Source organism: Elgaria multicarinata, chromosome 11, assembly GCF_023053635.1.
Source record: "Elgaria multicarinata webbii isolate HBS135686 ecotype San Diego chromosome 11, rElgMul1.1.pri, whole genome shotgun sequence".
Classification (NCBI taxonomy): domain Eukaryota; kingdom Metazoa; phylum Chordata; class Lepidosauria; order Squamata; family Anguidae; genus Elgaria; species Elgaria multicarinata.
Genome location: NC_086181.1, coordinates 3,772,309 through 3,787,899, shown reverse-complemented (window position 1 = coordinate 3,787,899; position 15,591 = coordinate 3,772,309). Strand labels below are relative to the sequence as shown.

Here is a 15,591-nt window from a genome sequence, read left to right as displayed (position 1 = left end):
TAAGTAGATTCACCTTTGCTGCAACCAGAGGGGTATTTGTATGGGTCATTTGTAGCTGGACATCCCCATCAGCCCCAGCCCTCCCTCTATCCTATCAGCCGTAGCCTCCATTTTCTGGACTGTGGCCGCTCCCTGCATCTTGCAGCCAGAGCACACTAGGCGTCGGATCATGTTGGTTTTGGCATTTACAGGGTATTGTTTTAAAGGTTTGAATGCTAAAAAATAAATCACAAACTCCAAACAAATTAAAACATGATTCAGAAAGAACACAAACTCCACTGTTTGTCGCTGGCCCCCCTTTTTTTTGCGGGGTGGGGAGAGAAACGGACAGACGTTGCTTTACAATCACAACTACGTTGAAGTCCTAAGTTTCTCCATGGTTTTGTCTGGGGGAGGGGTGGGTGGGGAGGTCTCAAGAAACCGGGAAGATCTCTCTAACTGACCGAATTACTTTATTTATCTGTAAATTACACAGCAAAACCAACGCGTGCAGCAATTACAGACATGCGCAAAGCCTGACATCTCTTTTGGCGCAGGCGCAGTTCTCCCCCCGAAAGCACCTGCCACGTGACAACGCACCCAGAAATAAGCGCAGGCGCACTGGGGCTTTCGACCGTACCACTCTTAGCTCCTTGGAGGGGGGGTAGTAGGAGTAGGTTGTATTTTAAAGTCTTTCTTTCATCCGCCGTGCCATCTATTCTCCCCATATATCGTTTAATCTGAAGGGTGGTGTTTTTTTTTTTAATTCTAGTGGAGATGAAAGGTGGGTTAAGTCAAGAACGATGAAGAGGGAGGCGGTTGGTGGCGCCGGGGTGTGAGTAGTACAGCCCGCGTACGCGTTGGCTTGTGGCCCCTCCACGCTTCCTTCCTTTCTTTTCAGTGCTGTCGGCGCTGCCGCCATGAGGTGAGGAGCTGGGCGGGGAGGCCCTGAGTCTCCACGGGGTGGTGGTGTTATATGCCTATGCGAAAATAAAGAGTCGAGGGCAGCTACTGAAGGATGGCTGGGGAAGCAAAGGCACCCGGAGGAGGGAGGCCTTCCGTGGGGGAGGCGCGAGAGGGGTTCGGGCGCGGCCTGGTGGCGCGTCAAGCGGGAGGCGAGGCCGCGTGAGGGGGAAAAGCGCAGGCGGGGCGAGACAGGGCCGCACGGCCGGAGTGGTTGCCGTGAGAAGGGGTCCCCGCGCAACGGAGAAGCCACAGAGAGGGGTGGGTGGCAGATTAGACGGGGTGGGGGGTGGGCGCAGTGTTAAATATGAGGAGCCGTGGAGGGAGTCTAAAGAAGGGGATCAATTACAAGGGGTTTGTAGGGGGAGGGAGAAGGACAATTAATTTTACATAAAACCTCGATCACCGTAGTGTTTTGTACACCACAATTCAAGTATTCGAAGTGCTACTTCCCCTGCCACATTTTATCCAGTTTGTAGTCTTAATCTTGCCCAGCCTGGTACTCTTCAGGTATTTCGGGTTTTAAGCCCTCTTAGCTCAGTGGTGGACCACATGCTTTGCATGCAGAAGGTCCCAGGTTCAGTTCCTAGCATCTCCAGGTGGGGCTAGGAAAGAACCCTGCCTGGAACTCTGGAGAGCCCCACGGCTGCTAGTCAGAGCCCACAGTCGCGGCCTAGATGTGCCAGCTTCCTATGTGTTTAATTTCCCATCAACCCCAGTCAGCATGGGGAAGGTTGCTATACGTATTTACTCAGAAGTGAGCTGTATTAAGTGGGAATTACTCTCAGTTAACTAGGTATAGGGTTGTAGACAATGTAGCAGGGGTCATTGTTAAAGAAATATACACCTGTGGGAGTTGCTAGTGTCAGTCAAACCCTTACTTATTTGAAGTCTTGCTTCCTTTTTGGAAAGATAAAAATGTGGGGTTTGGGGGGTGGGGTAAACAACTGGCAGGTTACTACATTAGAATCGTGGAATCATAGAATAGTAGAGTTGGAAGGGGCCAATAAGGCTATCGAGTCCAACCCCTTGCTCAAGGCAGGAGAGAGTATCATTGAACGAGTATCAAACCATTTATCCAGTGGTCTTTTTCAGGCACTGTTCTCACTGAGTGGTGAACTGGTGTTTGGGCTGTCTTGCTTCTTACTAGTAGGGGCTCAGATGATTGATCCTCCATATAAATATTATTTGCCATTAGAAAACTTGTATTTCAGCAAGAAAGGCCCTAGCCCTATCTTTTCTGTGACATGTTGTTTTCTTTCTGCAGATGTATATCTAGATATAGACTTAGATAAATGCAGATATAGATAGGTATGAAAGAGCATTCAACCTGCAATCCCCACCTACAATTTAATCACCTGTTATAACCACAAGCAACTTTCTAGGTTTTAAAGAAGCTTTGGTTTGTGATCCATATGTCACCTGTGAAATTCTCAGAGGAATCATAAGGCTTCTCTGGTACTAAAAGTGATATCTGAGAGAGCCACTAGTTTGAGGAACAGCAATGCTTAGAGTATGAAGTCTTAAACATGTCTTTTCAGTAAAAGACATGTTTTAAATCTTAAAACAGTTCTAGAAGATAGCCCCCCATCCCTAATGTGCAGATAGTGGTTTTGAGAGCTGAAGACTGCCCAGTAAGTTCATGACCAAGGTGAAATTGGAATAATATTGTCTCTTAAACCCCCACCCAGCTTGTTCATGCTCAAATCTGGGCTCGTGCCACTACAAATCACCTAAATACAAAGTTTTTACAAAGATTATAAAGTGGTATCAGACTGCTGGGTGAGTAGAAGCTTTTGAAGGAAATGAGAGATGGGGGAATGTAATAACCCTTGGCTGTTAATTTAGCTCCGTCATAAGCCACTTTGAGGTATTTTAAGGGTATAGAATATGTTAAGTTATATATATTTGACGTTCTGCTATACTTTAGTAATAAATTGTCCTGCTAATAAAATGTGTTTGAATTTATGGCATAGTTTCTGAAGGCTGAGGAAATGTCTTACTCACTACTCCAACCTATATTTATGGCTGAAAAGTGATGGGAGTACCAGGAACAAGTTTCCATGCAATAAAATCTCCATTGTTTAAAGGATAATCTTAAGAAGGCATGTGTAGGGTGACCATATGAAAAGGAGGACAGGGCTCCTGTATCTTTAACAGTTGTATTGAAAAGGGAATTTCACCAGGTGTCATTTATAGATATGGAGAACCTGGTGAAATTCTCTCTCCATCACAACAGTTAAAGCTGCAGGTGCCCTGCCCTATTTTAAATCTGGTCACTCTAGTATAGCTCCTGCAGCTTTAACTGCTGTAATGAAGAGGGGATTTCACCAGGTTCTCCATATATACAAATGACACGTGCTGAAATTCCCTTTTCTATGCAATTATTAAAGATACAGGAGCTCTGTCCTCCTTTTCATATGGTCACCCTAGGCATGTGATAACTCATCAAGTATTTGTTGGGATAGATTAAGCCCATATTTGCAGGTATAAAAATAAATTAAAATCTCAAATGTTGATGCTTATTTGTCTTCACAGATCCAGAACAAGCATGATTTAGATTCCTCTATAGTATTTATCATTTTAGTTATGCCAAACGAGGAAATTCTGGGAATGCTTGGAATAAATTTCCACAAATTGGGCTACCTTCTTTGCTCACCTGTGAAATCTCTAAACAGTATGTGATGTTTTTACATCTGCAGTATGTTAAGGCTCCAGAAGAGGCTGGCCTCCAGCGTTCTGCGCTGTGGCAAGAAAAAGGTCTGGTTGGATCCCAATGAGACCAATGAAATTGCAAATGCCAATTCTCGTAAGTGGATCATGTGCCCCCTTCCTGAGTCATGGTGTTATGTGTAGCTTTGTTATCTTGTCTTTGTAACAGATACCCAAATGAATGACATTTTTCAAATAACTTTTGCTTAAAGACATAGCAAATATCTATTCAAATGCTCAGTACATTCCAATTTCATTTTCTTTGGAAATGAAATTGGAATGTAAGTTTTGTGCTTTTTTGGTTTGGAAGTTGAGATTGCAAACTAGAGCATAAACATAGTTGTGCACATTTATGTGAAAATCCAACCTGCTGATTTATCTTTGCTAATCCTTGTTTTTTAATGCCTTCTAGGTCAGCAAATCAGGAAACTGATCAAAGATGGTCTGATTATCCGCAAACCAGTGACTGTTCACTCACGAGCTCGATGCCGGAAAAACACTTTGGCTCGCCGTAAGGGCAGGCACATGGGCATCGGTAAATATTGTTTTCCCTATACTTTACTCAAGTTCTAGAGGCAGTTGATTTTAGACAGATCTTCAGGAGTGGCAACAAGGCATTGAGTAGCTTTAATTCTCTACTTAAAAGGGTTTTGCAGAAATGCAAATTTCTTTGCACTTAAAATACAGAAAGTTGATTCATTCTGTTTAACATCCTTTTTCACTCTCCAGGTAAGAGAAAAGGTACGGCCAATGCCCGTATGCCTGAGAAAGTTACTTGGATGAGAAGGATGAGGATTTTGAGACGTCTCCTTCGCAGATACAGGGAGTCCAAGAAGATTGATCGCCATATGTAAGTCTGGAAAACAAATATATCTACAGCATGCCTGGAGTTACCTGCCTGATAATGAGGCTAACTCTCACAAAGACACCAGAAAAAGGAGCTTCATGGATGAATCTTCCTGTGTTGAAAACCAAATAAGTCTAGTTTCTTGAAAGTTTACTAAGCACTACATAGATTCTAGAGTTGAGTTATGTGGTGTAAAGGTAGCCCATATCCCATAATCTCAGAATTGGTCATCATCTCTGGGCCTGATAGGACTTGTAGTCCAAAATGCCTGGAGGGCACAGGTTAAGAAAAACTGCATTAAGGTAATGTAGAGCTCACATTCCTGGTACCAAGGCAAAATTACTTAGTGTATTTGTAGATATTTTTCTTTATATTAAGGAGTTATTGTTTGTTCACCACTCTGGGAAGGCATACTTAGTCCTTGCTGTATCTACCACCTTTTCTAGGTATCACAGCTTGTACTTGAAGGTGAAAGGTAATGTGTTCAAGAACAAGCGGATCCTGATGGAGCACATCCATAAGCTGAAGGCAGACAAGGCTCGCAAGAAGCTTCTGGCGTAAGTATCTTCTCATTCTGCTACTAGGCGGTGTTGTTTGTTCAGTTTAGGGCTTGATAAATTTTAGGCTTGTCTCCTTTGCCTCCTGCCTGTGTAAAGAAGCACACTTGGTATAGCAGTTATAAAATTCTTAAAAGAAACAGCAGTAGTAAAAATACGTTGCTGGCTGAGGAACAAAGAGAAAAGCAGAATACTGCAGACCTTCATAATCCCCTGTTCCTGGTTTCCTCCCCAGCCATATATGGGAAAAGGAGTTCTTAGGTGTAGAATTTGCTTCTTCCTTGGGAGGCATAATTCAAAAGTATCTGATGGTCAGTTACAGCAAGCAAGGTGCATTAAAGCTGGAACATTGAGTCAGGCTTGCCTCAATAAAATATTCTGCATGCCAGATCACTCAAAGCTTATAACACACATCGCAATGAAGTTTGTTCTGTTCACTCTTTACGCTGCCACTTCCATGGGGCTTCAGTTGGAGGAGTGATTAGATCAGCTGCCCTTTTATTGCTGGGCTGTTCAATGTCTGCCGCCTCCTGAATTGGGAAGTGATATCACATTGTCGCATCCAGGTTAATTCACTGCAGAAAGTAGAAATTGGTTTTCTTGTATTGACTGGCAGCAGTGGCAAAGAACCTTCTATGGGGAAATGTTTATTACATATATACTAGTGCTGGGCCAAAATGTTCCGATCAATCTTAGGTGGGTAGGGGTTAAGACGTTTTGTGTGGGTGGCATCTTACCTTTTTAATTACAATCTAGCTAGTGTTTTCTTTTGTTAGGAGAAAACATATCTTTGCCACCTCATATTTCAAAGATAAGCATTCCTCCTTTGTGAAAGAATCCCCTCTCCCTTACCAAATATACTCCTGTCGCTTTTGCAGTGGAAGAATTGTCCCACAAAATTAGGATTGGCCCAACTATCCTCCCCAGTATGTACATACAGATTGTGTGTACTGCTGGTAATGAAGTGAATCTACTGTTGCTGTGCCATTCATGAGCCTTTTTTCTTTTCAGTGACCAGGCTGAGGCCCGCAGGTCCAAGACCAAGGAAGCCCGTAAACGCCGTGAAGAACGCTTGCAAGCCAAGAAGGAGGAAATCATCAAGACCCTATCTAAGGAGGAAGAAACCAAGAAATAATTTCTGCCTTACGGTGTACATAGTGCTCAAAGGGTATCTAATAAATCTCTTAAAAACTCGCCTATTTCTAATAGCTTTTTAAAGATACTTAACAGGTGAACCTAGAATAAAATGGAACCTGTTTTCTAGGTAATATAGTTGCTTGGCCAAAAACCTTTTCTACAAAGAATCTTTTAGCTTTAAAGTTGCATAAACAATCTGGATTGATTTAAATCATTGTGCTGTCAGTTTCTCGCCTTTTCCTTCTTATATTTATTGAACAAATATACAAATTGGTTGATAACAATTGAACTATGTTTGCAACTACATACTGCCTTTACACTACCCATAAGCATAATTCAGAACATTTGGACATGTACATCACATGCTTTTTTGCTTACAGGATTTATATCTCCTTCGGAGAGCAATAATGAAATTAAGGATTTCTGTTTGGTTTTCAATATATGAGTTAAGACACTAAGCAAAATAATGTAACTTGAAGATGCAAGTAATCTGAACTTTCAAGAAGCAAGGATGTGGGTAGTTACTGGACTGAACAATTTTATTCTTTGATATGGAAAGTAAATCTCCATGCTTTCACAACCTGTTATGCAAATCAAGAATATTTAAAGTACAGGTCATGATCTAGTGTCATTTATAATGCTTGGCCACAAGCCCAATTGTTCTTTTTACATAGAAAAGCAAGTTGTTTGGTAGAGAGTAGGATTGGGTTTATATATAGATTCTAGTATGTTTGTATTACATTCAGATATTTTAAAATATCAGATATGGTTTAAAACCAGACAAACTTCTTTTGAAAAAGTATCTCTTATCCACCCTGCATGTGCTTTATGTTTAGTATGAATGGTTGATGTAATAGTATGAGATGGTGCTGTGCAGAATCCTGCCTGCTATTTTTGGTAATTTTTTCTCTCCCTGCATGGTTTTTTCTACCTCTTTCGCAGGAAGGGGGAGAATTTCAAATATTTTTTTCCTTGAAGAGGGGGACTGGGTTTCCATATACCTGTTAAGTTTGTGAAGAAGCTGAAGGATTGTATTTCTTTTTTTATTTATTTGATTAATGCTCCCAGCCTTAATCAAAGGCTTCTCCAGTGCGGCAGCACTTCTTGAACTCCTAGGAGACCACATGGCCTTGCCCTCTCCAATAGGCATTCAGGAAGAAATCCTGGGTTGCAGAAGCTTCTTTGCAAAGAGTCCTGGGCTGCTGCAAACAAGGGGACTTCTGGAGTTTTAATCTTCCTTGCTCTGTGTTGCAAGGAAGAACAGTGCTTTTCTAAAGCTCTAAAAGCCCCATTTACTCTTGCTTTGCAAAGAAGCTTCTGCAGCCTGGGAGCACTTCCTGTCCCAGGAAGGTAATGTCACACGAGTCCTGGGCTGCTTTTTTAATTAAAAAAAAAGATAAATAGAACACTTCTCAGCCACTGCCTACACTTAAAAAGGTAAGAAGAAATTCTGTCCTCCACCCCAAAGAGAAACTTATTTGGAAATTCTCAACTCCCCAGCCTCTTTCCCCAGAGTTTTCGTTTCACTCACATCCATCCACCAACAAAATTCCGAAAATGGAAGAATCAAAATATTTGGCGCAGCACTGGTATGAGATACTTCTATAAAACATAACCTTGAATGTAGTGTTCTGAGGCCCTTAACATTGCAGACGCAAAATACCTCACAGCCCTGCAATATTTACACCTTTAGATATAAAGGGGACAGTATTGGATTAGACCCAGGACGCCTCCAATAAAGCACACATGCATCGGATATTTGTTCTGTGCTGGTGCTTCAGCATTTGTAACTCTATGTAGCAGCAAAAATTGTAATGAATTTGGTCTGGAGTAAATTAAGTACTAGCTCTGTTGATTTTCAATGTTAAAACTTCAAAGAATGTTTTACAAGGAGTTCCAGCTATAGTTGGCATGTTCAAAGATGCATGCTCAGCCGTACGCTACACTCTCTTGCAACTGCATAGTAGGAACATTGGTGATCATGGACAAGCTGTCATATAGAAGGTTGCCATTACTGATTTCACTTAGAAAGCTGTGATAAGCTGCTCGGATCACCAGAACCCAATTTGAAGACCATGGGATTTAACCAAAGTGTGATACAGAGCAGTATAAAGCAATTGATAACGGACAACTTTCCTGTATGTTGATCTTTGTTTAAAAGGAAGTTGTATTGATGTCTGGACTACATTCTGGCTTACATTTGCCATATAGTCTGGATATAGCATGTGTGTAAAGAGTTCTGGTTGAATTGCTCTCTGTTTGGGTAGATAAACTGCCTGGGCTGACACCATACTTCATTTAGAAGTTCCAAATTTAAACAATAAGCACTTAAGAAATTTTGGTAGGAAAGTTCCTTACTGAAGATGAACAGATTGAGGTTGAATGGAATATATGCAAAGCACATCCTCTAGGCTGGAATGTGCAGCTTCTAAAAGTACACGATAAAAATAGAGCAATTTTCACATCAAATGGATGTTCTTATCAATTTGTAAATCCTTTCCCTGGTATGAAACTTGCTTGCTAAGCTTAGCCTGAGAGATAATGACCAGCCCAACTTATCTTCCTGGGGTTTATGTGAGGTTCAAGTTGGATAGTGCTTATGTATGCCATCCTGCTGTCCTTGGAGAAAGGGTGGGATACAGCTGTGAGAAAATGAAAGAGAAATAGCTTGACCAAGTGTCAAGAAGCCTTTGGCCATTTACCACAATGAGATGTGCCACTACATGATGTTGGGTTGGTGTTCCTGGGAATGACACTGCACCGAAGATGTGTGTGATCTACGTTTAGGGATTTGGGTACAGCTTTCTACTAAAGAAAAAGGATGTGAGTCTTTTGCTTCCGCTGAAATATCCTGTGCACATCTTCCTCAAACTCATTAGCAATTCAAATACATTAATACAAAGCAGTGACAAGCAGGAATATAAATAATCAAATAATCCAATTAACTATTCAGTTAGGTCATGAATTTTAATTATCAGGAATGACCTTCAAAGTGTACGTGTTGCCTTAGGCTTGAATCTAACATGGATGATGGTTCACCTTTTGCCAACATTAGTTGACACTCTTGACCTGCCTTCCCCTCTGTGTGGCAGCATGCTTTACTTGAGGCTATCTGGGTGCAATTAATAACCATAATCTGACATGGTCCCAGCTGCCAAATCTTGTCTGTCAATTAGATAATTAATCCCAACGTAGACAAAGAAGATCAAGATATTAGCCTCTAGTATATGTAGGTGCATTCTAAGGTGTGTGTGTGTGAGAGTGAGAGAGCTATATTTGCTGGCTATGGGGCTATCATTGAGTTTGAAAAATTAAGCAACCTTATACCTAGAATAACAAGTATTTTCTCACATGTTCATCACAACTAGCCTGTGAGGTAGATCATTATGATTTGCCTGTCTGGGTAGAGGAACTGAAAATTAGAAATTACAATTTTGTGCCAACATTCAGTAAATCCTCAGTTGAGCGTTAAGGCCTCCCAGTACCAATGATAATCTGCAATGTAATAGGCCAAACTCAAAGCACTGACAACAGTCCACAATCACTCTAGTCCAGCCTTTATTACCATTATAAAACAGTGTCGCTATTGGCTGGGATTAATGCAAGTTTTAGTCTGGCAGGTCTGGAGGGCACCATGTTGAGGAAGGCTGGTTTTCAGCCTGTTCTAGGGAACCCTGAAGTTCCTCAGAAACTGGCCAGGTGATTTATATAAATAAAAGTATGTCCTTGATGGACTCGAAGACCATACATCCGATTGTTATGAAACGTTTAGGGCTTGTTCTACCTATATCTGGATGATTTTATGCATAGTGAAAATTTTGGCTGCCACCATGATTCAATATTTTTAAAGATTTACTGCTTCAATACCATATGATTTAAACCAAACTTTGCATCATGATTCAGTACTGCAGTGAGCAGATTTTAACGATACAACATTCATGTGTGTTTTAGACATTAACACATAGACAAGCCTCAAATATTGGGGGACACACACACACACCCCATGTTTAAGTATGAAAAAAAGCGAGCAAAGTCTGAAGCTAGGGAAGATTAATAGTCTGAGTTATAGGTCTTCCCCCTCCCCTCAGTTGTGGAGCAGCTCCATCTAAGGGGGAATAGAGTGGACATATTCCTCCCTGGGGGAGCTATTGGGGTGGGCAATTGCAGGGGCCGTGCCTAGGGGTGCCAGCAGGCATACTTTCAATCAGGTGAGGCAGGTGCACTGTGTCCAACTCTTGACAGCTGTGTAAGTAATTGAAAGCTGCTGTGTATCAACCTAAAGGCAATTCCAACCTGTGCAAAGCCAGGTCTGTTTGCTAGTCCTCAATATAGAGATTAATAACTGACGAGCTTCCCTAGGAAATGGTTTGCCCACAACTATTGATCTTACAATTTACCCATGAGGGAATCTTGGATGTGTTATAGCTAACCCCAGTTCATGCAGAGCAATGGCACACTTGAAAAGCTTGGCCATTAACCTCTTTTCTTTTTTCTTTTCTTTTAAATATTAATGCTTTATTGAATACAGTTAAAATCTACCCAGAGGAAGAAATTAAATGTGTACAATAAATAATTATTACTAATAATAAGTAATAAAAATAGGTTGGATCTAGGCTTAATCATACTTCAGAGTAGATGGATGGAAATCAGTTAACAATGAATTTAACGTGAACTCTTCTACAGTATCCCAATAACACTGCAGTGGTGTTGTCGAACTACTCTCAGCTTCAACCCAACCTGCAATAGGAGTCTAATATTTCTTGACAACATTGCAGGATTCTTGTAAACCAGAGTTTGTGTGGCCACATTGGTGCTCAGGCCCAGCTACATGAAAAGTTTGGATTTCTCCATAGTTTGTCCACCATTGTCACTTCTGTCCCTGGGCACATTTCAAAGTGGCTTCTCAGGATGGACTGAGAAATGATCTCTCCAGACAAATAGTTCCCTCTACCCTCTTTTAATACCTATCTGTCCCTTCTTTCATCCTCCTTTCCCCTCCACTCCATTCTGCCCCTTGCTATTTTCCATTTCCCCCTCAGCATTCTGTGGCCACTGATCATAACCCTGATGGGGCTGTTTTTGGGTGCCCCCACCCACCCTTTAGAGTTTTTTTCCGATTTTTCTTTTATACCTCTGCAAATCTCAGGGTTCCATGCTGATTTTGCATGGGTGCTGCCATTTTGGCTGCATAAGTGATAGCCATTGGAGAACTGAATTGGAATTAAAATATAAGACATAAATATATAGATTAGTTTTCTTCAACCTGGCCCACTCCAGATATTTTGGACTACAACTTCAATCAGCCCCAGTAAGTATGGCCAGGGGTTGGGGATTATGGGATTGTATTCTAAAAATCTGGAGGGCCCCAGGTTGGAGAAGGCTGATATAGATGATATAAATATAATCGTTAGAGATCAATAAGATTAACCTCCAGTGCACTGCTATTACATCTACTCGTATGAGTCCCAGTGAGTTCAATGGGGCTTGCTCCCAGGGAACTGGGTATAGTAGTGTAGCCTTTGGAAGTTTATTTTGAGATTGTGGTGCTTTGGGTGCCACCCTTGCTGTTTTCCTTAGAAATCAGAAGAGGGCAGCAGAAAACCACAGTTATTCCCAGGCTGTGCTTGTCGAGTAAGAAGAATTAAGGCAATAGCTCTTTCTTCAGGAGCATTTGCCCAAAGCAATAAAACAACAACAACCCAGCATTGATTTAGTGCTTTCAAGTCTTCAAAGCATACTACATATAGAACCATACATTCTCTTGTAGTCCATACAATAACCCTATGGTCAGTGGACCTGGCTCTGGGTTCTTACTGGGCTTCAAAGCCAAGGCAAAAAGAAGAGAGTTTACTATAACTTGGTTTGCATGATCGCTGCAGCCCACTGTGGCTTGTTTAAGCCATGGTGGGCTGTGACGTCTGCTGGTGTGTGCCAGATGTTTTTTGAATATTAAAAGCTTCAGTAGTAGCTTGTGTCATCCAAACCCAAGCAGCAGATTTTGTGCAAGGGTTAAACAACCCTCACACTACCCTAGATCAGGCCATGGGTTATGCAGATTTGTTTAAGCCACAGTAGGTGCTGACATGTGTTGCTGTGTACTGGGCAGTTCTTCATGGTCTCTGTGCATCACACATTATGGGCTTTTGCGCCTGCGCGAAGCCAGTGTCGGTAGCTTCAATAGCCGAGTATAGTCTTTTGGCGGGAGCCCCGCCCACCATCCTACTGCGCATATTCAGGGGGTCCCGCCATGCTCCTCAGTTCCTTTTCGACCGCGCTGCTGCCAGCACGTCCGGAGCTTCGCTCTTCTTAAAGGAAATTTCTCTTAGCTGAGTCTTCTTTGTTTTTCCTCTCCTTCTCTCAATTCTTCTTTCATCTTACTTCTTCCTATATATATATATATATATATATATATATATATACGTTACTTGAGCCTTTTTTTCTTACTTTCGCTTTCCCTTACCTTATGTCTGACTCTAACAAGTGCCCTTTTAAGAGGTGCCTCTCCTGCAACGGGAAGGTTCCCCTCTCGGATGGTCATTCGTTGTGCCTCTTATGCCTGGGTGAATCACATATCGTCGAAACCTGCCCATTTTGCATTAAATTGTCGAAACAAGCTCGACGAAATAGAGCTGACCGCCTAAAAGCTCTGCTCTGGAAAAAAGCCCTTGAGACGGTTCACGAACCCACTCCACAGGCCTCAACATCGACCGCGCGCCCACGTTCTCCCACTATGGAGCAAGGGGCCGCGTTATTGGGCAAAAAATCCCGTGCCCTTACAACAGCAAAGAAGCTGTCTAAACGGGCAAGAGAGCACAAGACGGATAATGGAAAGAAAAAGAAAGGATCTCGTCGGGAGAAAGCGGTGAACCCATCACCCCACCCTCCGACGCCTCTAGCACAACCTCCGCAGTCGGTACCGTCACCTGTTCCCATACTGACACCGCCGCCGATCCCGTCAGTACAACCACCTACGGCGTCGATATCGGAGGGAGAGCTCCAAGACTCACCACCTTCACCCAAGGCGGTTCCTTCGGCACAACCACCTCCAGTGCCTCAATGATACTACGAGCACCACGCCCCTGCTCAGCTAACGGTCCGTAGACCGTCCTATCGATCTCGTTCTCCACACCGAGATTGGGACTCCGACTCCAATTGGTCCATGCCACGATCTCAGACCCTGGATCGACATCGAGACGAAAGCCTTACTGACGCCTATCACCGTCCGCAGTACCGAGAACGCAGAGCGCCACGCTCCCCCCGTTCTCCACCTCCTCCGGTGCCTCCTAGATTCGGGTCGCTACAACGCTCTCTTCAGATTCAGCAGAGACAAGGCCGACAACGATCACCTTCGCCATCGGATAACGATTATCAATCCGACTCCTCCTCCGTCATTTTGGTACTGAGATCACTACCTTCACCTACCGATATCGTCGATACAACCGAACAGGCATCCCCATCGGATGATACCAACCACTTCACCGAACAGATCCTCCGAATGGCTCAATCCTTGGGCATTGACGCTCAGCAACCAGCCGAAGATGTTTCAGACCCAATCTTCGACTCTGCTTACCCTGATAGTACCCCCCCGGTGTCGATACCGATCTTCCCGAGACTACTCCATACCGCACGTCAATCTTGGAAGTCACCTGCAACTCCTGGATCGACTTCTAGACGACTCGAAGGTCTATATAGGGTGCAAGAAAAGGATGCGTCCTTTCTTTTTAACCACCCTAAGCCAAACTTAGTCATCGTCGAATCATCACAAGGCCGTTCGACTAAGACTCATTCAACACCTTCAGATAAGGAGTCCCGCCGCCTCGATATGATGGGCAGGCGCGTCTACTCTGCAGCCGCACTCACCATTCGTGTGGCAAATTATACTGCCCTTATGGCCCGTTACCAAATCTTTTTGTGGGACAAAATGACATCACTTACTTCCCACCTTCATGATGACCACAAGGAACTGGCACAACTATTCCATACCGAAGCATCAAAGATCTCCCGCCTCCAGCTCAATGCCTCTCGCCATCTTACTGACTGTGCATCAAAATCCATGATCAACGCCATTGCTCTTCGCCGCCATGCTTGGCTTCGTGCAACTGGACTTACACCGGAAACTCGCTCCAGAATTGAGGACCTCCCATTCGACGGCGAGGGCCTATTTAATTCGTCAACAGACGAAGCCATGGATACCATCCAAAAGGCACGCCTTACAGCAAAAAAGATGGGAATATCCCAACCACCATCTCAAACATCTTACAGGAGAAAATGGTACCGTCCACAAGCCTTCCCACCGAGGTTTCAACAACAACAACAACAACAACACCAGGACAGATTCAACCGATATCAACAACACTTTAACCAGCCAAAGAGGCAAGTACCGTCACCACGATTCCGCCAGTCTCGCCCTAAAGCCGACTCCTTTCCAAAGCGCAGTCTTTGACATCCACTTACTACCATCAAAACGACCGCTCTTCGGCTCCATTCTCAAACCCTTCTATCCCAACTGGTCAAACATCACTACCGACACTTGGGTACTCACCATTGTTTCCGCAGGCTACCGCCTCGAACTTCGCGACCTCCCTCCCTTCGGTACCGTGAAAGTCACTCCACCGTTGCAACCTCCTATCGACGAACTACACCTCCTCCTCAGCAAGGGAGCCATCTGGCGAGTGACAACCAACATCAATCGAGGATATTTCTCCCGATACTTCACGGTACCAAAGGCCGACGGCGGACTGCGCCCAATTTTGGATCTCAGAAACCTCAACAGACACATCACCCAAGGATGACACATCACCTTAGCCTCCATTCTCCCACTCCTCAAGGACAACCATTGGTTCACATCCATCGACCTCAGAGATGCGTATTTCCACATCGCAATCCACCCATCACACCACAAGCTTCTCCGCTTCGCCATCGACGCCGAAGTCTTTCAATTCACAGTCCTTCCCTTCGGACTCTCCTCTGCCCCAAGGGTATTCACAAAGTGCATGGCACCAGTGTGTGCACACCTACGCACTCAAGGCATCACAGTTTTTCCCTACCTTGACGACTGGCTCCTCTCGGCTCCATCTGCAACCGCAATTCTTCAAGATACAACATATACTCTCAACCTCCTTACCTCCTTGGGACTTTGTATCAACGAAGAAAAGTCAAATCTCATGCCCTCTCAACACATCTCATTTATCGGGACTGACATAGACTCCAGGTTGGCCACCGCGTACCTACCTCAGAAAAGAGCGAACACCTTAATCTCGAACGCACACGCCGTGCGTCTCCATCCATCTCCATCGGTATGGACAATACAACGCTTGCTCGGCCTCATGGCAGCCACAGTATACGTGGTTCAATGGGCACGCTTGAGAATGCACCCCCTACAGTCTTACCTCCTTC

The 15,591-nt window shown here is 43.7% G+C and overlaps 1 protein-coding gene across 1 annotated transcript; it reads left to right on the top strand.

The window, feature by feature from the left end:
• Positions 1-799: 799 nt before the first annotated feature.
• RPL19 (ribosomal protein L19) lies at positions 800-6,252 on the top strand. Its single transcript, XM_063137514.1, has 6 exons — positions 800-904; positions 3,645-3,751; positions 4,067-4,189; positions 4,384-4,504; positions 4,948-5,058; positions 6,070-6,252. Exons 1-6 carry the CDS (start codon positions 900-902, stop codon positions 6,191-6,193), a joined length of 591 nt encoding a protein of 196 aa, XP_062993584.1. The 5' UTR covers positions 800-899; the 3' UTR covers positions 6,194-6,252.
• Positions 6,253-15,591: the final 9,339 nt, after the last annotated feature.

Excerpts from the sequence above, each read along its gene's own strand:
- RPL19 (XM_063137514.1), top strand. Across the intron at positions 3,752-4,066 it reads AATTGCAAATGCCAATTCTC|GTCAGCAAATCAGGAAACTG; the intron begins GTAAGTGGATCA and ends AATGCCTTCTAG. Across the intron at positions 5,059-6,069 it reads GCTCGCAAGAAGCTTCTGGC|TGACCAGGCTGAGGCCCGCA; the intron begins GTAAGTATCTTC and ends TTTTCTTTTCAG.